We start from the raw sequence: 21,920 nt of genomic DNA on the forward strand, positions 1-21,920 counted from the left end.
CAAAAAATCTTTCTTCTGAAGAAACATGATGAAGCAGGAAGTCAACTGATGAACAAATACATTTTTTTATTATAATATGTTTTTAGTTGAATTTTTCTAATTTATCTTTACTAGCTCAAATTAAAACAATATGATTTGCAATACTGCACTAAAGTATTAACAGACAGTCCAGATATTTGGACTCCTACTCAAAGTTCAAAGATTATAACAGAATGCTGACTGCTGTACCCCAATTTTTTACATTCTTATCTATTATGTCTGTTTGTTTTGCTCACACATTGTTGTCAATATAATGGAATTCTATGTGATTGTCATACAAGTGAGAGGTTTAGCTAGCTATAAAACCAGGTTTAATCCACCATTTTCTACATAAGGAAATGCCTGTACCAAGTCAGGAATATGACAGTTGTTTTCCATTTGTTTGATGTGTTTGAGCTTTTGATTTTGCCATTTGACAAAGGACTTTCTGTTTTGAATTTTCCTTGGAGTTTTTTTACTTTTGCCTCATAAGCACTGAAAACAAAAATATGGTACGCAACTACAACGCACACAATGGATATAAGCTTAAATCAACATATTGTAGAACTAGTAGTTTTCTACCAACAATGGTAAAGTGACAAGCAAAAGCAGTAAAATTTAATTCCATAAAAGGTCAATATATTAACAAAACAAGTTACCTTTCTCTGAGAACTGCCATTGCTGTTTCTCTCATACCAGCCCATAATGAATGTATAAAATCTAAACAGGCACATAACAAATCTGGTGGACAATAATACTTTCCCTAAAACACAGAAAACATATATTTGTTTACCAAGACTTGCAATAATTATACAAGAATATGTAACAGGACACTTTGCTGCACTTGTTCTATTATTTTTCTTGTTCAATGAACCATGAAATCGAGAAAAAAATAAGTAATTTGGCATATTATTAAGAAAGTTTACATCATAATGAGCATGTTTACAAAATTTCAAGTTGATCACACCGCAATTTCATGGTATTCTACAGTAACCAAAAACTTTAACCCAAGTATGTACTTGTCTCACACAATCACATTTCCATGATCAGTGAACTGTGAAATTGGGGTAATAACCATAATTTGGCATAACATTTATAAAGTTCACATCATACACATGTGTACTAAGTTTCAAATTGATGTGACAACAACTTCATCATAAACTACCATAACCAAAAACTTTAAACGGATACGGGAGGGATGGGGTTCTGACAAGATGCACAAACCAGAAATCAAAATGCTGTCTACTATTGTCAGAGGGTCATCAAAAGGGTTAGATCTTTTCTTAATAACAAACAAGAAATTGAGCTTATGAGGGCAACTTCTGCCTCTAAAATGAATAAATATTAATCAAGCATAAGGTTCATAGTTAGAAAAAATTTCTTTTGACATTTGCGACTATCAAAAGATGAAAACTTTACTTTATTTTCAACTTAACATAATTTACAGCAATTGGAAGTTTGCATGCTTATGTTTTCAATTTGTCTATTTTCATGAATAAAATACCTACAACATCTATAAACCCGAAATCCATTGCAACCTTAAATATAAGTAATTGATTGTCATTTTTTTTTAATATTGAGCAACAAAAATTTGTAATAATTTTGTATAAAGTTTATATTTGTAATACTTTAGTATGAAGTTTCCTTAAATTCATTAAATAATCACTAACAAGGTCATGTCAGATGATAAGTCAAATGAATCTTTTCATTTCAATTATCTCAAATTCAAGATGTCAAAATTCAATTCTTTAAATTTATGCACATTTTAAAGTGTACTGTACTACCTTTGTGTAAATTTCACTGAAATCCATCAAAATGTTTATATGGAGTTTCTCCAGCATTATATGGACAGGCAACAGATGGGGTCATTCCTACATACCCCATCCCCAGACTTTGTTTTTGAGACTATAACAAGCAACTTATATTGAAGCTTTTATATGCAATGAAACAAGATAAACTCTATCAAATGACAAGGCAGTGAAATATAGGCAAAATTAAGCATACATCAAAAATTACTAATATTTAGTTTTTTAATTCATATTTATCTATGCCACTCACCTGTTTCTTTGCTTCCATTAAATTATGAACTGTCAGTAAACAGCTAGTTTTACCTAATGACAAATCCTGCAAATATAACAATGACAATCTTTAAACACAGTTCAAAATAATTTCTGTCAACAAGTTTAAACTTAACAATTCTGATATGACTTTCTTCAAACTATTTGAGTACACACCTGTGGTTTAATACGAGTATATTGTACAGTGTAAATGACTTCAAAGAAAACAACATAACAAAACCTTGCCTTCTTCCTTGTTTTAGAATCTGAAACAAGTGTGCTTGATGCTGGTGTGCTAGGTTGTACATTTAAAAACATCTCTATAAGTCCTGGCTGTTCCTCTACACATACTGACAGTAACTCTAGTATAACAACCTTCAATCTCAAATCCTGAAATGAAAACAATATTTTAATTGATGATTGGGAGGCAAGAGAATTAATATTTAATTTTTCAAAGAATCTACATGTATTCAGTAACTTTCATAATCATGAATCTTATTTGGCCACAGATAAAATTTGTGTGGAGAATTTCCTCTATTTTACAGCCAATCCTAAGTATCTTATCTTAGTAGTAAAACTAATACTTTAGAAGCATGCTTCTCACAAACAGGTTTTTCTCTCTCTCTCTCTTATTATATAATACCATATTGATATGGTCATAATTATAAATTAATTGTTTACAAAATATTGAATTTTTCGAAATCCTAAGGATTTTCTAACCCAGGAATAGATTAACTTAGCTGTATTTAGCAAAACCTTTTAGAATTTTGGGTCCTCAATGCTCTTTAACTTCATAACTTATTTGGCCTTTTTAACTATTTCGATTCGAGCATCACTGATGAGTCTAAATAGACAAAACGCATGTCTGGCATACAAAATTTTAATCTTCTATGATGAATTTACTATTAATTAGTACTGAAAATTTTGTGAAATAGAATGCTATGCAAGGTGAAGTATGATACAACTGCACCAAGTTGACAAGGATCCTTCATCAGAAAAGCTTAATTCATCGATATATATTTTAGAGCTCTTGAAAAGTTCAACAACAACAAAAAGAATGAGCTAACCCCTTCCACTTATAAACCATTATAACTACTTTGGATCTGATGAAAACATGTAGACAGGGATTTTCAAATGAAAAAAAGGAGTTAAAATTTTACTTCAACATATGTGCAGATATTGATATAATTAATCTAGACAACATTATTTTCACAAGCTGGAGGGGTTTCCAGTGAGGAATGCCCGCCCTTTTCCCTCCTTGTTTTTCTGTTGGAACTCCCAGACATTCTGATCTTAAATTGATTAAAGCATTTTATTTTAGATATCCCTTCCAAATATAACTAAAACAAAGCGACAGATGTAGGATAACTCTACCAGCAAAAATTGAGGACTAGTTCTGAATAAAAGATAATTGTTGAGAATACAATGGTTATCAAAGGAAACACAAAATTCATTTGAAATTTGACCTTTCAGAGCATACTTTTCCTATATTTCTACTGAATGTTATTACCTCAGTTACAGCTTGTAATCTGGTAAGATACATGTCTCTGATGGCTTCAGCTTCCCCTCCTAGACAAGCTAATATAGACATTCTGGAGACCTGTAGAAAAATCACAATATTTTGTGTATCAAAGAGTTAAATGAGGTTTTATTAACCAGTTTAGTGCATTATGTATGAAACTGCCCCTTTATTAATAAAAGCAAAACTGGTCCATTACAGACTAACAGGGCATTAATACAGGGCCATTATGAATAAACAGGGCTATTATGAATAAACAGGGCCATTTTGAAAAAACGGGACCCTTATGAAAAAAACAGGTCCATTATGATTAATCAGGGCTATTACTGATTTTCAGTTGTTATCTATTAAAATACATTTCTGGGGAAAAGAAACATCAAGAAATTGAAAGTTCCCAAGAATCATGACTATCTTATTTTACCCAGTTGTCAAGTTAATAATTACATAATACATTCCTTGATGTATATCAATTTATTTAATGTTGAGTTTAAAAATCCAGAATGATATCTTGTATTTTGTATGCCATAAATAGCTTTGAGTAGGACAACAATAAAACTATATTTACATTTACATGTTATTCCATCACATCGCTTTAAAAGTTTCTTTTGAATATTGCATTTGGTAAAATTATATATATACAATTTCTCCATAAAAAAAAATGATTTGGCTTAAATATTATACATTGACCGTTTGGTTAATAAAAGTGTTAAGAAATGTTTTTTTTCAAATTGACCCTGTTATTTGTCCTGGGTCAGTAAGAATGGCCTCGGAGGCTGTCATGTCACTCGGCATTACCTTGTGTCATTATAGGCATCCTCTACCATTATAACAGACCTTGGACATATAACAGGGCCATTATGAAAACACCTATTAATTAATACTATAATAAACGGTGGAGAAATCTTCTATTGGATTGCACATAAAATACTAATATTTTCATAATCTGAACAGTTATGTTTATTCCACCGTCCTCTTTATCTTGACTTTATTTACATATATGGACTGCATTTTTGTTTGTTTCTATCTATAATTATAGTTCAGTAGCAAGTGAAATTTTGGAACACGTTTACATATCATTTGTAATAAATCATAAAAAAATTGTTAATCATCAAACAGCTACCTCTTGAAAATATTTATAACTTACTTACCATAGCCAATCTCTTCAACAATAGACAAGCCAGAGTTGGTAGCCTAGGATTATGTCTGTGATATATGTACTGAGCTATTGTAGAAACAATGTGTTGTGTCTGCCTCCCTGCAGGCTGTGATGAAAGAGCATTTTCCATTGGTGAAACGAGCAGGTCAGGTGACTTTAGAAGCAGAAGACGATTTAGGACAGAGAAAGACATTTGTATCAATTTAATGATTTCTGTTCCTGAACCTTCATTAATAATGCTGAAAAAATTATAAATTATACATTTATAAGTTGCAATTACATTTTCTTTCTCTCTACACACAAATGTGAATTTACCTTCCCAGAAGTTGATATATATATAAAGTGCCAAGAAAATCAACCTAACAATGTTATATTAGATCTGATTCTTTACATCCTCCCCAACTGGGGCTTGAACTTACTTTCACACAGTTGTATCTATAATATAGTTCTCCAATTGATTATAATTTTCAATAAAATGATAATGTCATCTATATTTTTATAGTGCCATAACTTGTGATTACTATTTTAGAAGAGATAAACCAAGCCAGCTTTGATAACATTCATTGTGCTTTATATATGTGGCAGATTATTTTTTTATTCCAATGAAGGCATCAATACATTCAAATGAATTTCTCTGCAATATAGTCATATTTCTTTGTACATTTACTTGATAAACATAACTAAATAATAAGAATGTACAAGACTGGACTGATACATATTTTTTTTTAAAAGTAACATTCCTTGATTGCTCTGGGATAAGACTTAAAATGCCATTCCAGATTAGTCTAAACATTATATCTGACACGAGGGCCACCAATTAGTAAATAATCTTAAATTACCTCCCCTGCTGTGCTAGTGCATATTCTACAGTATCAGAACCAGTGCCAATGATCTCCAATAAAGCTCTCCCAGCTTCAGTAAAAAGAAGGCTGTACACACAAACTTGCTGTAATTGAGGTCTGTAAATAAATCAAAAAGGATGAAGTAAAATCATATCATTCTATTCATTCTTTAATATAAGTATTTATTTGTTATGTGGTGACATCATCTACGCTTGAAAGTTTACAATTCTCTTAATATTATGCAAATAATTCTTAAAAGGAAAAAAAAATTGTTCGAAAATAAATGGAGATAGTTTTACGCTCTCAAAGAGGATAAATATTTATGACTTGGAGAATGGTAAAGGTACAGTGCAACTTTTTTTCCTGTTTGTTGTTTTCAATCTTTTTTTATATCAAAAACAATTTTTAGAGATTCTTTGGATACACAGTAGTTAAGCATCTGTTTCTATGTAATTGTATATATTTAAAATGATATCAGTCTGACAAACCTCTTTAGAACTGTTTTCTGTTTTTTCGTCAGAAATGTTAAAATCTTATGGAAAATCTCCAAACAACTATGACCTATTCATAAAAAACAAGAATTAGATTAGAAATGGCAGCTAAAATCTACATGACATCAGTGAAAGATATAGATATTAAAACAACTCCATCATTCAGCTAGTTTGTGAAATTCTAATTAATATCTTCTTTCGTATTTTTGTGAAAAACACTTTTTTAAATAGATTTTTGTCATCCTCCTCTTCCAGCATGACAACACTCTTCATGGATAAACAACTATATGACTGCTTTGCATATCCTTCTTAGGTTGCAATCTCCTTCGTGAAGCATTTCTCTCACATTCCAAATTTGTCCCAAATATCTTAATTTTACCAACTGTTACTGTCAATCTAACATAAAAGGCAGTAAATTAACATTTCATAACAATGTCCTATGACAGTTATCTTGATAGTGGTTGTCCTATGTTATATCTTAATTTTTGTATCATTTCATAATTTTGGAGATATTGATGTTGATGGCAGATCTTTTAGCAGCATATGTGTAATTAATTCAGGTTACAGGGAGATATGCCACCCAAAATAGACATATAATTCTGTCCCAAAGATGACCTGTCCTGATACTAACACATAAACTCTGTACAATAAGTAAAATCTTCAGTTTCATTCAGCCAGGAATTAAATCTGCTATCTTTCCTATTCTTAGGAAGCACAAGACAACAAAGGCAAATAAATTGTATACAGAGATGGTGAACATGTGTGGCAGGCATTTATTTCAAATGCTGTTAATTAACTAAATGTCTTCAAGCTCAATAAATTACTGTAACTGAAACAATGAGAAGCATGCTATAAATATTTTAAAATAATTATGTATGATTAACTTACCTATTTGTTCTCTTTTGGTTGGTACTACGTATCTCCATTTTTGGAACACTGGGAACACTTCTCTCAGAATGTATAGTACAGGGGCCATTAGTTCACTCTCAATCTCATGTACAAAGAAAGGCTGAAAAAATTATAAATAATAAAAATGAAAAAGATAAAATAAAATTTGTTATTCAAATCTCTAAATTCTGCTTTATACAATTAATGGTTACTTGAAAAAAAAAAAGACAATAAGAATGTTCATCTTAAAGAGAAAATCATGGAGGGACCTTAACATGGCCATGAACGCAAAACTTATCCAGCACAGCATCAAATGTATGTAAAAATAATCTTAATGTTTAAGAATTGTATTACATAAAAATAATTGTAGCAATCAAATACTATAGATATATGGATTTCTGATATATAGCTTTTTTTTTTACCAAAGACTCTAAGCATTAATAAATACAGGTCATAATTACCCATATTTTATTAAATGAAGATTATTGTGATGAAATATTGATACATCATTTTTTGTAACAAGATATATATATATATATATCGAAACGTACAGGTAAATCACTCTCCAGAAATCAATATCATCAGCCAGGATTGAAACAAAAAGTTTGCCCCGCCGTCTTTCTGAGGGCAGTTTTCAGCAGCATTAGTTTAATACCTCACTTATAATTTCTGTTAGTTTAAGATTATGTGTACAAATAAAAGTAGATAAATGTATGAATCAATGAGATTGCAACACAATAACACAATAAAGCGAAAAAATACATTTAATGTATCATAACTTTGCTTGTACTTAGGGCTGTGCCATTAAAGTTACTGTAGAGATGTTGGGCGGAAATAAAAAAAAAAATGAATATTCTTGTTTTTGTGAAAAACTTTGTGATATAACCAGTATATCTGTCAATTAAATGAACTCACCTGAATCAAGTTAGACAGGAGAGCAAGTAAAGAGCATGTAACAGGGTAGTGACCTTGTATTAATTCTGTACCAGCTAACAACGGACCATATGATCCAGCACTGAGCTCTTGGCCACTGAAAACAGAGAAAAGCTGCATTAATTCTGATCCAGAATTCGCAAGTGACAATATGATCCAGTACTTCTCAACGTTCTTGATTACTAAAAGTTGTTTTAATCCTGATCCAGCTAACTACTGACAATTTGATAAAGAACTAATGACTTGACCACTGAAACAGAGAAAGGATGTATTAATTCTGATCAAGCTAACAAAGTGATCCTAAAATCAGCTCTGAATCACTAAAAAAACAAACAAGACACAATATGATCCACTCAGCTAATAGTTACTACAAATAAAGAAATTTGTACTTTTTAGATTTATTCTGATTCCGCAAACAAGGTATATAACCATTTATTCAGGCCCAGTCAGAAAGAACATTCAAGAAAGTAGTACATATTTTAAACAAAATAGCTCCTACGGATAACTGTAACTTTGTCAATATATAAAATATGAAGGTATTTTTTGTATCAAATGACATTTTAAGGATCACTGTGGAACTCTAATTTAAAAATATTTTTTGAAAAATAAAAAAATAAATGTGTATAGTGTCCACAGATGATGCCCCCGCTTGCATATCATATAGTTATAAAGGGACATAACTGAAGAACAGTAAAAGTGACGCTACCCAAATTTGAACTTGATCTGAGTTTTGTGGTAATAAGCATTGTGTGTAAGCCTTATAACATTTGGTAGAGGCTGACTTAAGTAGAGAACAGAAACTAAAAATTCAGCAATTTTTCTATTTGTAAACATGCATTACTCTAGAAAGGTTGTGTATAAGTTTTATAACATTTGGTTGAGACAAACTAAAGTTAGAGAACGGAAACGAAAAATTCAGCAATTTTTATGTTTATAAAGGGACATAACTCAACAATGGTAAAAGTGTCGCCACCAAATTTCGTACTTAATCTGTATTATGTAGTAATATATAAGAATTGTGTATAAGTTTCATAACATTTGGTTGAGGCAAACTAAAGTTAGAAAACGGAAACAAAAAATTTGTACTTGATCTAAGTTTTGTGGTAATGAATATTGTGTATAGGTTTCATAATGTTTGGTTGGGCAAACTTAAGTTACAGAATGGAAACTCAATATTTTGCAATCTTTGGATTTATAAAGGGGCATAACTCAATAATGGTTAAAGTGACACTACCCAAATTCAACTTGTTCTGTGTTTTGTGGTAATAATCATTGTGTATAAGTTTCATAACATTTGGTTGAGGTAAACTCAAGTTAGAGAACGGAAACCAATTTTGGGACGTACAGACGGACAAGGGTAAAACTTAATGCCCCACCACTACGGAGGGGGCATAAATATGTTAAATTAAAATAGGAGGGCATATTTGCTCCGTTGTTCAGATCAGAAATACCTGTTTTAGTGCAACCAAACTTCTGTGAACCAGCATACTCTTATATGCAATAAAAAGTATGTTGAATTATTGAGCAAAAGTCTGGATAAGGTATAGTTTTGACATGAAATGATTGTCACTTTATTGGAACTTAAGATAAAATAGCTATGAATGCTTGAAATTGCAGAATTATACATAGAAAGCAATGGGGCTATGAATAAGTGGTTTTATTCCACAAGATGCCAAAAATTATTTTTTGTTGTTCTTTTTAGGGCTATTCCATTAAAATGTATGTGGGAGGGTAGGAAGGGAAGATTTATTATTGAATGTGGGTCATGGGTCTTTTTTCAGTATGCGTCTATTACCATTATGCAAAATTATCTAAAAAATGGTTCTTGGTTGTAGGGATATTTTGAAAGTCCCTTCCTACCCTCCCACATACATTTTAATGGAATAGCCCTTATTGAAATTCCAAGCAAAGATCATTGGCATCATACCTTAAGACTTCAGCAAAGTTGTCAACATTTCCTGTGAGATAAGGTAACAGTCCTGTTTGTTTCATACTGTGCCATACTTGTTTGGGATGTATCTTAGCAACACACGTCAGACAATCTACACATGATGATATCAAATCTAATGGTACAGGAGTAAATCTTGAGAACCTATAAAGGAAAAATATCAGGCATCTAAAATTCTTAATTTTTAATGCTTTTAAACGTTTTATGTACTTGGCTTTCCACACTTTTGTAAGTAATTAAAAATGATTCCAGAAATTGCTGTGATATATCTTCATTGGGTCAATATACATACAATTCATTCCAGGTGGGTAGTAAAAGTAACATTTTTTTGACAAAACCTGTATAAATGGTAAACTTGATTATGTATGATGGTAGGTTTTGAAGCTAAGAAATATTCACCTACATGGATTAATTTTCAGGGTTCCATGTGAGATTAAACTTTCCCCAATTAATCAAACCCCGGCTTCTTGAAGGAAACTAGAGGCTCTTAAGAGTCTGTGACGCTCACCTATTTCAATGTGCATATTAAACAAAGGACACTCTCAAACACTGTAGACAAGAAAAGAATTCATGACAAAATTCTCTTTTTTGCTGATCTTGTATTGCTGATCATTTTGTCTGTTTAGTTTCTCTCTATCTTCTTTAGATTTTGCTCAAAACACAAAAGAGGGTAAAAAAATCCCAATATAAGGGCAATCATTTCTATATGAAGAGTGACAGTCTATGGAATGGACTACCACACAAAATGTGTAAAGCTCAAAACACTTTTACTTTTAAACAAAGTATCAAGAAGCACTTTAACACATTCCTGATAATATTCTGTTTTCTACAATGTATTATTTTGATTAGTATATTTTTTTATTTTGATTTTGATTTGATTTTTTGATTTTTGTACTAAATGTACCTCTTGAACAGTTTAATATCTTATCATGTTAATAATATTACATTGAACTACTTGACTGTAAATTAACTATATGTAAATATCTGTTTTTGATTGTATTGTAATTTGTATGTGAGGGCCTCAGGGAAGATTAGTTTGTAGTAACTAACTGTGTTTACCCTATTTAAAAAAAAGAATTTATTATTATTATTATTATTATATTAACGATATTGACAAAATTTGACTAATTTGTAGATCTTGCCTTGCTGATCATTTTTCTTATTTAAAGTTTCTAGTTTTGACATAAATATACAATGGGTAGAGCTCAACATTTTGAACAATTTCCCCTGTCATATTTTCTCTATGTATAACGATTTTCAAAATAAAAGACAAAACTTGCATTTTATCCCTTTGTTCTATCTTTAGCCATGATGGCCATATTGGTCGGCAGGCAGGGTCATCGGACAAATTTTTTAAACTAGATACCCAAATGATGATTGTGGCCAAGTTTGATTAATTTGGTCTAGTAGTTTCAGAGGAGAAGATTTTTGTAAAAGTGAATGGACGACGATGGAAGACAGACTGACGACAGACGGACGCCAAGTAATCAGAAAAGCTCACTCTTTGGGCCAGCTGAGCTAAAAATCTCATTTTTAAACAATGAATATTCCAGGAAAAAAAATGTTTGCAAACATTAAATAACTCCCTAGTTTTTACATCTTTATTCTATGGTTCTCTACTCTTTAAAACAGCACAAATGATAAGCTCTGCAAGCAATTAGCAAAAATATCAATGTGGCCAGTATCACTAAACAGAGATTTCTTTTACATATTATAATTGTTTTCCTCACTTTGAGGCATATAAGGGATATTGACCCATTTCTATTTATGGTACTTAATACTCTTCTGTTTGCATATAATGGGTGACACAATTAGATTTGGTCCAGTAAAGTTTGGAATATGGAAAAATGGGCATATAGTTTTTGCATCAAGCAAATAATTCAGAATTAACTCTTCAAGGCTTAATTTTTTATATGCAGTGCAATTTTGACACAGTAATATCATTATGTAATATTGAATATTAATTCCCTTAATGGAAGAGTAACAACTATTTTGGCATTCTCATTTGTTTGATAGGCTGCTTTGAGCTGTATAGGTAGAGTGACCTTGATTATCCCTCTCTGAAAAATTTAATAACATATACATAAAAAGCTGTACGGCTTATTCTCCTCACCTTTGTATAACCTGATACAGACATTCTGTAATTGGCATCAATTCATCTATAACAGCCGGGTGTGAACTCATCATGGCTTTGACAAAATGTGTGATCAGTGTTACTTTAGACACAAGGCTGAGAGGTACATTGCCTGAAAAAAACAATTACTTGGAACAAGTTTTCTTAAATATATCATAAATTTTTTAGACAAACAAACAAACTTGAATTCATAACACAATTCTAATAGAAGGGTGAATCAATCTTGGGGAAATATAAAGATAAATGGTTCTTATCTATCAGAAAAAACTAAATTAGATACAATTTATATAAAGAATAGAAATCAATTAAAGTCTGTATACTGATGATTCATTATTATTTGTGGAATACCAATTTTTGTGGATTTCATGGGTATAGGTGAACTGCAAATTTATATGTTCAACGAATTACATATTTTCTATAGGCTTGTATGCAGACTTTAGCAAAACCATAAAATTAAATATCCAAGAAAATGCCAGTTTTCCTTAATCCATGAAAATAATAGAATCCACAGTAATTAAATCTTTAGATTTCTGAGTAGTACATTTATGACTTTTATTTCATACTTTCTTATGATTTTTTTTCTACCATTGTGTTGTCTATTCTTCTGAATCAGATGATTTGTGTTGATCCTTGGCATATTTTTAATTAAAGGTTTGCTGTATCAACATTCAACCAAATCTATCCTAAGCAAATATACACAATTGCCTTGCAAATATCATTTATAAATAATTCAAAGTATATCTATAAAATTATTACTTCAACCTGAAAATATAATTCTTAGTTTTTATAGCCTGTGATTTACAAGAAGCCATAACTAATTAAACCTGCCCAAATTCTGATTGGATAACCTCAAAGTGTTCAGGGTGGAGGGTGTAAGTCAATAGTTCATTGTCAAAACAAAAGAAACAGTATACTCCATATTTACAACCTGCAATACTCAAATACACCACAGTTATTGTTTATGCAATAGTTTATACTAACCACTGCCATTTGAAGCTTGATTTAAAAGATCCTCTATTTCACATATTAACAATTCCCAGCCATTGTATGTTACCTCCCATTGTATAATCGGTCCTTCTTCTGGTTTACCTATAAAGTAATCTTATAACAACCAAAATGAACAGTTAACAAATTCTCTTGGAAGTGTTTTTTTCTTATTTCATTTCTGTCCAAAGCTGTTTTTTAAATAAAATAATCTGATGTTCAAATCAAAGTTACTCAGATTTATTTAGCTTACTGTGGATCCATTATTATTCTTGGGATAACAATTTCAATTTTCGTTGATTTCATGGGTAAAGTTGAACAATGAAATTTAAATGTTCAACAGAGTACAAATTTTTTATAGGCTTTTTGCAGACCTCCACAAAACCACAAAATCTAATATGAAAGAAAACACAATTTTTCCTCAATCTACGAAAATTAGTACCCACAAAAATGAATGAATCCACAGTAAGTAGAACCATGGTTTAAAAGTCATCTAAAACAAGTTTTCCGCAGCAATACAGATTTCTATACCTAACAAATGTTTAAAGATCTAAAGGTAAAATTCAAGCTGAACCAAACAATAACAAGAAAATTTATCACTTGAATGAATTTGGGTGTTATATACGAACGACACAGCATTTTAATTTTTCATGTATTTATTCAGAAACTTTCATTATCTTAATGAACTGTATAATTCATAAACTGTTAACACAGAGATATGTCTCGCCTTTTTGTTATTTTGATAATGCAAATGTTGAAACTAAAATAGCAATACTTTAACATGTAAGTTATGCAAATATTCAAAGTCAATGAACCATGATCGAAAATACAGGGCTAAACAGTATCCATGGAAATGAGATGTGCCAATGCTAATACAACTGCAAACCAAATACCATTGACTTTTCATAAGTCGTTCCCTTTAAACAAACCTAAACACAAACATTAACTTGTAAACTATGTAAAAGTTTCAAAGTCAATGAACCATAATTAGGGGGTGGGGTTATATAATCTCCATGGAAATGAAACTTGCAAATGCCAATACATTTGCATACCAAATATCATTGTCTTAACATTAGTGGTTCATCTTAAACTGACCTATTCACAAACTAATACATGTAAACTAAGCAAAAGTTTCAAAGTCAATAGACCATGACTGAGGGGTAAGGACCAAATATTCTCCATGGAAATGAGATGTGCTTATGCTTATACAACTGCATACCAATTATCATTGACCTACCACTAACAGTTTCCCTTAAACTGACCTAATCACAAACTAATACATGAAAACTAAGCAAAAGTTTCAAAGTCAATAGACCATGAATGAGGGGGCGGGGCCAAATAATCTCCATGGAAATGAGATATGCCAATGCTTATACAACTGCATACCAAATATCATTGACCTACCACTAGTGGTTCCCCATAAACTGACCTAATCACAAACTAACACATGTAATCTAAGCGAAGTTTAAAAATCAATAGACCTTGACTGAGGGGGCGGGGCCAAATAATCTCCATGGTAATGATATGTGCCAATGCTAATACAACTGCATACCAAATATCATTTACCTACCACTAGTGGTTCACCATGAACTAGACCTAATCACAAACTAATACATTGTTGATTGCGCCGCTGCCGAACAGAGTTCCACTTATTAAATATTTCCAAGGGCATAACTCTTTTTAAAAAAGTTGATCGTCCACCATTTTAAAACTTGTCCGCAACGCATTACGCTGGGGACAAAAACAGTATATGCACTTACAACTGTCTTGTAATATCTGTCCATAGGTTCCTGCATCAATTTTGAAATCTTCTGTGAATAAAAATAATTCATAGCAGTTAATACTTACATTATAATCTAGAAAATATATAGTTTAACTTATTGTTAATGAAATCATAAACTGTTGTCACAGAGATATGTCTTTACTGTATATAATTTTGAAAGCAAAATACAAATGTTAAAATCAAAATAGCAATACTTTACCTTGTAAATTATATAAAATACTCAAAGTCAATAAACCATGACTGAATGAACAGGGCCAAATAATCTCTTTGGAAATAAGATGTGCCAATGCTTATACAACTGCATACCAAATATCATTGACTTATCACAAGTGGTCACCCTTAAACTGACCTTATCACAAACTTTTAACATGTAAACTATGCAAAAGTTTTTAAGTCAATAGACCATGACTGAGGAGGCAGGGACTCCACAGAAATGAGATGTGCCAATGCTTATACAACTGCATACCAAATACCGTATAGCGGGTTATTTTCTCGGGGTGTTAATTTTCGCTTATTTTCGCGGATAGAACAAAATCACCACAATTCCACCAATTTAAAAGTGCACATGCAAAGGTATAGATAAAAACATTGAATCCACCAAAATAATAACCGCCAAAATATTTCGTATACCTTATTCAATGAAAATCGTGAAATTTTACACCCGCGAAAATAACCCGCTATACGGTATCATTGATTTTTCATTAGTGGTTCCCCTTAAACTGACCTTATCACAAACTTTAACAAATTGTTGATGCCACCAACGTCAGTGTTGGAAACAGCATATCTAAGTCTCGCTTTTTGACTCTGTCAAGGCGAGACAAAAACTATCAACAAATCAAAAGACTAGCAACATCTTTGATATAACAAACTTGATTATTTGATTTGGTTTCATATGCATAAGAGTATATTTGTTTGAGTAAGAAATACACAGAAGTGAAGTTTTGTTATTTGTTAGGTGAACTAAAATATTTCTTCATTAGCCATGATAAATAGGTCAAAGTGGTTCCATATGTGGGTATCCTTTTGTCACCTGTGAGATGATTTGATTGGCTGAAAATAACTATTGTAAATCCACATAAAAAATAGAAAACAATATTGATTTCGTGATCTAAAAAACAGACCTATTAAATTTATTGTACATTGTACACACTTCAATGGCCAAGCTAACATGCTCTTACAGAAAAGAATACCATATCATATTTCCGAACAGCTAATAGTAATGCAATTTTTTATATATATAAAAGTTTTTAAGAAACTAATTTGGTAATTAAAGATTTATTCCCCCTTTTTACACAAATAAAACAAGTTTTAGTTATTAATAAAATACACTGACAAAAGTAGAATTTGTGAACAATAAAAATTTATCAATCTTTCTGTAGGATTGAGTGGTCCAGAGCAAAATAAAAGTTTGTTGATTTTTAACCAGCAAATGAACTTTTTATGGTCGTTCAAAAAAATGGTGTTTAGACAAAGTATATTTGAATACAAATGCAATGTGGACATAAAGCTATCCCCAAGATATTTCATGACAACAAAAACAACTTACTCCCTGAGAAAGGAAATTTGTTTCTTGCTAGTTTCCAGATGGCTGGATCTTTAGTTGCCATGAGATCAGCTGCGTAATTCCTGTCAAGAGGTTCTGTGTATTTAAATAGTGTCTTCCATGTTTCATAAATCTATAAGCAAATTTGCAAAAATTTTAGCAACTGCATCATACATTTAATGAAGAAATTATATTATGCTTAAAGTTAATAAATGTTTTTAACATTTGTACAGACAATACAAGTAATATGAGTAAAATAGGGGTTATTCTCCTATAAAAGTTAAATTTATTACTGTAAATTCAGAAATTATTGCGTGCATTTATTATTGCGATTTTTCAAAAATGGACAAGAATGCGATTTTAATTATTGCGATTTCAGAAAAATCTACATACAGATCTATGTTTTAGTCATCAAAATGCGAGTTTTTATTATTGCGATACTCACCTAGTCTCATTATTCGTATTAATTAAAAACTAGCAATAATTTCTGAATTTACAGTAAGTGAAGAGCATTTTTTCATGGGAAAGACTGGATAGGGTGTATCAATTTATAACACAATCATTACACACACCAAAAACAAAGCAATAGTGCTTTCATTACTGCTCTTCAGCTCATTGTCATTGTGAGACCTTCAACAAGGAGCAAAAGCTTACACCTCACTGCAAGTACTACCATAAAACTTGATTTTTTTTTCTCAATTTCATTACCTGTATTTAATTATTTTGAAGATACTGGTTTGTACAATATATATATAAATGGACATATATTCAAATATAAATAAAGCACAATGGTGGGAATGGCTTCTTGGTAACATTTAAATTTAAACCAGACTTAGCAGGGAAGATGGCCAATTCAACAGAAGAAGAATTATTATAAGTGTTTTCTGCTGGTGCAAACTAAAAAAATTCAAATAATATAATCCAAATCCAAAAAGAAAGAACAAGAAAAACAATGTTCTTTAAACAAATTATTTCATAGGACATTCACTTTATATCTCTACATCAATTTATAAAAATCTGCTTGTCAAAAATCACTTACCCTTTTTGCACTGTCTTCATTAGCTTCTGACAAGGAAGTGCTAAACAAGATCATTGTTGTGAAATCCAATGGAAATCTAAGATTGGCTGCCTGGAATACAGTCCCTAAACCTTCATCTAAACCCTAAAAAAAAAATCCAAAGAAGTAAAAATTTTTGTAAACCAACTAATAATATTACATGACTTTCATAAGTAGAAAAATACTGTAAATTCAGAAATTGTTGTGTTCATTCATTATTTTCATTTTTGAATTTTCCAAAATGTAAATTAATTAATTGCGATTTCAGGAAAATATGCATACAGATATGTGTATCGATTTCGGAATGCTAATTCTTAATATTGCGATTCTCACCCAGTCACATTTTCAGCAATAATAAAAGTGGTAATGTGAGTGTACTCAAATTACACATATTTTAACACTTGTTTTTACCTACGTTTATTAAACAGATAAAAGTTCCCATTCTGTGTTTATTTGTAGATGTATCCCTATTTAATTATAAATTTCCCAAATTTAATTTTTTGAATCCATACTGAATTATAGAATAAATTACTTCGCTGAGCGCAGCTGGATACGACCGCAGATGTCCAACCCTGAAAAGTTGGGGCCAAAATGGAAACAATATTCACGCTTGATACAGGTTTGAATTTGGATTGTAACTAAATTTTTGACACATAATAGGTTTCTGACACAGAATAACTGTAGTCAAAGAACTTCAAATTGGTTATATGATTTGAATTTATATTCAATTTTTTGCTTTTGTGCAATACACTATGCTGTTGCGAATTGCCCCCCCCCCCCCCCCACAAAAAAAATAATTTTACCCCGGTTTTTTGCTTTTGTGCAATACACTATGCTGTTGAATATTAACCCCCCAAAAAAATTTTCTTTTAATTTTTGAAATCTGAAATGAGAAAAATTGTCCCCCCCCTCCAATTTTTTTTCACCTCCCCCCTTTCCCTTATTCCCAAAAAAATAAATGTGGATAGTGGACACATGTGGACACAGATGATGCCCCCGCTTGCATATCATATAGTTATAAAGGGACATAACTGAAGAACAGTAAAAGTGACGCTACCCAAATTTGAACTTGATCTGAGCATTGTGTGTATGTCTCATAACATTTGGTTAAGGATAACTTAAGTAGAGAACAGAAACTAAAAATTCAGCAATTTTTCTATTTGTAAACATGCATAACTCTAGAACGGTTGTGAATAAAATTTATAACTAAAGTTAGAGAACGGAAACAAAAAATTCAGCAATTTTTGTGTTTATAAAGGGACATAACTCAAGAATGGTAAAAGTGTCGCCACCAAATTTCTTACTTAATCTGTATTATGTAGTAATACACATTGTGTATAAGTTTCATAACATTTGGTTGAGGCAAACTAAAGTTTTAAAACGAAAACAAAACTAGAGGCTCTAAAGAGCCTGTGTCGCTCACCTTGGTCTATGTGTATATTAAACAAAGGACACAGATGGATTCATGACAAAATTGTGTTTTGGTGATGGTGATGTGTTTGTAGATCTTACTTTACTGAACATTCTTGCTCCTTACTATTATCTCTATCTATAATGAACTTGGCCCGGTAGTTACAGTGGAAAATATTTTGTAAAAATTTACAAAAATTTACAAAATTTATGAAAATTGTAAAAAATTGACTATAAAGGGCAATAACTCCTTAAGGGGTCAATTGACAATTTTGGTCATGTTGACTTATTTGTAGATCTAACTTTGCTGTACATTATTGCTGTTTACAGTTTATCTCTATCTATAATAATATTCAAGATAATAACCAAAAGCTGCAAAATTTTCTTAAAATTACCAATTCAGGGGCAGCAATCCAACAACATGTTGCCTGATTGGTCTGAAAATTACAGGGCAGATAGATCTTGACCAAATGAACAATTTTATCCTCATCAGATTTGCTCTAAATGCTTTGGTTTCAGAGATATGAGCCAAAAACTGCATTTTACCCTATGTACTATTTTTTAGCCAGGTGAGCTAAAAATTGTACTTGATCTTAGTTTTGTGGTAATGAATATTGTGTATAGGTTTCATAATGTTTGGTTGGGGCAAACTTAAGTTACAGAATGGAAACTAAAAATTTTGCAATCTTTTAATTTATAAAGGGGCATAACTCAATAATGGTTAAAGTGACACTACCCAAATTCAACTTGATCTGTGTTTTATCAGTGGAAGTCAAAATTAAACATTGCATTGTATAAAGCATTGATTGTAGTTGATTAAACTATAATCATGGACCAAGGAAGATAACTCCAATTATAATAAAATGCTCCGCTGGGCGCAGCTTGATACGACTGCAGATGTCAAACCCTGAACAGTTGGGGCAAGTATGGACACAACATTCAAGCTTGATACACACTGACTTTGGATTGTGATTAAATATTTGACACAGCATAGGTTTCTGACACAGAATGAATGTGGTCTAAGAACTTATAAATTTTTAATTTACCTATTCAAACCATATCATTATTATTTGCTTTTGTATATAAATCAGAAATAACCAATTTAAATGGAAAATTTTAAAGAAAAAAAAAGGAAAAAAAGGAAAAAAAAATCCCTCCCCCCCCATTATGATTCATCACCCCCAAACTCAATCCCAGCCTTCCCTTTGTGGTATGGTACCTTGCTTGCAGTACAATTTCAGAGAGATCCATACACTTGAACACAAGATATTGTCTGGAAACTAGAAAAATGCTTGTTTTTTTGCCCCTTTTTGGCCCCAAATTCCTAAACGTTTAGCGCAATTACCCCCAAACTCAAACCCAGCTTTCCCTTTGTGATATGGAACCTTGTAGTATAATTTCATAAAGATCCATACACTTACACACAACTTATTGTCCTGAAACTAGAAAAATGGTTGTTTTTTGCCCCTTTTTGGCCCCTAATTCCTAAAAGTTTGAGGCAATTCCCCCCAAAATCAATCCAAGCCTCCTTCTCTTTGTGGTATGGTACCTTGCAGTACAATTTCAGAGAGATCCATACACTTGAACACAAGTTATTGTCTGGAAACTAAAAAAATGCTTATTTTTGGCCCCTTATTCCTAAACGTTTTGGGCAATTACCCCCAAACTCAATTCCAGCTTTCCCTTTGTGATATGGAACCTTTTAGTACAATTTCAGAAAGATCCATAAACTTACACACAAGTTATTGTCATGAAACTAGAAAAATACTTGTTTTTTGCCCCTTTTTGGCCCCTAATTCCTAAAATTTTGAGGCAATTACCCCCAAAATCAATCCCAGCATTCCCTTTATGATATGGAACCTTGTGGTACAATGGGCTTATTTTTGGCCCCTTTTTGGCCCCTAATTCCTTAACTGTTGGTACCATAACCCCCAAAATCAATCCAAACCTTCCTTTTGTGGTATTGAACCTTATGGTAAAATTTCATAGAGATCCATCTTAAACTAAAGTTAGAGTGCGAAAACCAATGTGTCTTCAACGTCATACCTATATACTACCACAAATTTTTTTTGCAGTTGTATAAAAATTACTTGATATTAAGAAGAAAAAAATTTTTTTGCAATTTTTCCATTTATAAAGGGGCATAACTCTAGAATGGTTTAAGTGACGCCATCAAAATTCAGACTTGATCTGTTTTTTGTGGTAATAAGCATTGTGTATAAGTTTCATAACATTTGGTTGAGGCAAACTTAAGTTAGAGAACGGAAACTAAAAATTTTGCAATTTTTCCATTTATAAAGGGCCTAACTCTAAAACAGTTAAAGTGACGCCACCAAAATTCAAACTTGATCTGTGTTTTGTGGTAATAAGCATTGTGTATAAGTTTCATAACATTTGGTTGAGGCAAACTTAAGTTAGAGAACGGAAACTAAAAATTTTGCAATTTATCCATTTATAAAGGGGTATAACTCTAGAATGGTTAAAGTGACGCCACCAAAATTCAAACTTGATCTGTGTTTTGTGGTAATAAGCATTGTGTATAAGTTTCATAACATTTGGTTGAGGCAAACTTAAGTTAGAGAACGGATACTAAAAATTTTGCAATTTTTCCATTTATAAAGGGGCATTTCTCTAGAACGGTTAAAGTGACACCACCAAAATTCAAACTCGATCTGTGTTCTGTGGTAATAAGCATTGTGTTTAAGTGTCATAACATTTGGTTGAGGCAAACTAAAGTTAGAGATCGGAAACCAACTTTGGGACGTATGGACTTTCGGACGGACGTACGTACAGACGGACAAAGGGTAAAACTTAATGCCCCCTCTGCTACAGCGGGGGCATAAAAATCTTTCCCTCGAGATATGGTCAGTATCTCAATCCAAATTTCTAATGGAGTTTGCAACCATAATTACCCATTTAAATACATCATAAAAGTTTTAAAATATAAAATGACATACATAGTCATGGCTAAAATTAATATCAATTAATAGTAACTGCTAAAAATAAATTGACAGCTAATCACCTCAAGACAATCATCATTTCTTAATACATAATTTACAAGCAGTGTAAGGGAGGTAATCAGACAGTGTTCTTTTAATTGATTTGGATTACCTCCCTTACACTGCTTTTAAATTGTCTCAATTGTCCTTTAACCAGA

At 31.5% G+C, this 21,920-nt stretch overlaps 1 protein-coding gene across 2 annotated transcripts in view; it reads right to left on the reverse strand.

Annotated features, from left to right (window-relative positions):
* Nucleotides 1-21,920, reverse strand: part of LOC127728024 (nucleoporin NUP188-like) — a 101,168-nt gene that overhangs the window by 42,304 nt on the left and 36,944 nt on the right. For both annotated transcript variants that reach the window (XM_052235173.1, XM_052235174.1), the window contains exons 17-31: nucleotides 17,336-17,458; nucleotides 16,300-16,429; nucleotides 14,731-14,781; nucleotides 12,968-13,075; nucleotides 11,966-12,098; nucleotides 9,832-9,996; nucleotides 7,887-8,001; nucleotides 6,972-7,092; nucleotides 6,081-6,153; nucleotides 5,590-5,709; nucleotides 4,743-4,989; nucleotides 3,586-3,675; nucleotides 2,322-2,465; nucleotides 2,077-2,142; nucleotides 678-781 (exon numbers count right to left, since the gene is read on the reverse strand). In XM_052235173.1, coding sequence (XP_052091133.1) covers nucleotides 678-781; nucleotides 2,077-2,142; nucleotides 2,322-2,465; nucleotides 3,586-3,675; nucleotides 4,743-4,989; nucleotides 5,590-5,709; nucleotides 6,081-6,153; nucleotides 6,972-7,092; nucleotides 7,887-8,001; nucleotides 9,832-9,996; nucleotides 11,966-12,098; nucleotides 12,968-13,075; nucleotides 14,731-14,781; nucleotides 16,300-16,429; nucleotides 17,336-17,458 — 1,790 coding nt within the window. The remainder of the gene's footprint in view (nucleotides 1-677; nucleotides 782-2,076; nucleotides 2,143-2,321; nucleotides 2,466-3,585; nucleotides 3,676-4,742; nucleotides 4,990-5,589; nucleotides 5,710-6,080; nucleotides 6,154-6,971; nucleotides 7,093-7,886; nucleotides 8,002-9,831; nucleotides 9,997-11,965; nucleotides 12,099-12,967; nucleotides 13,076-14,730; nucleotides 14,782-16,299; nucleotides 16,430-17,335; nucleotides 17,459-21,920) is intronic.

Source organism: Mytilus californianus, unplaced genomic scaffold, assembly GCF_021869535.1.
Source record: "Mytilus californianus isolate M0D057914Y unplaced genomic scaffold, xbMytCali1.0.p SCAF_2, whole genome shotgun sequence".
NCBI lineage: Eukaryota > Metazoa > Mollusca > Bivalvia > Mytilida > Mytilidae > Mytilus > Mytilus californianus.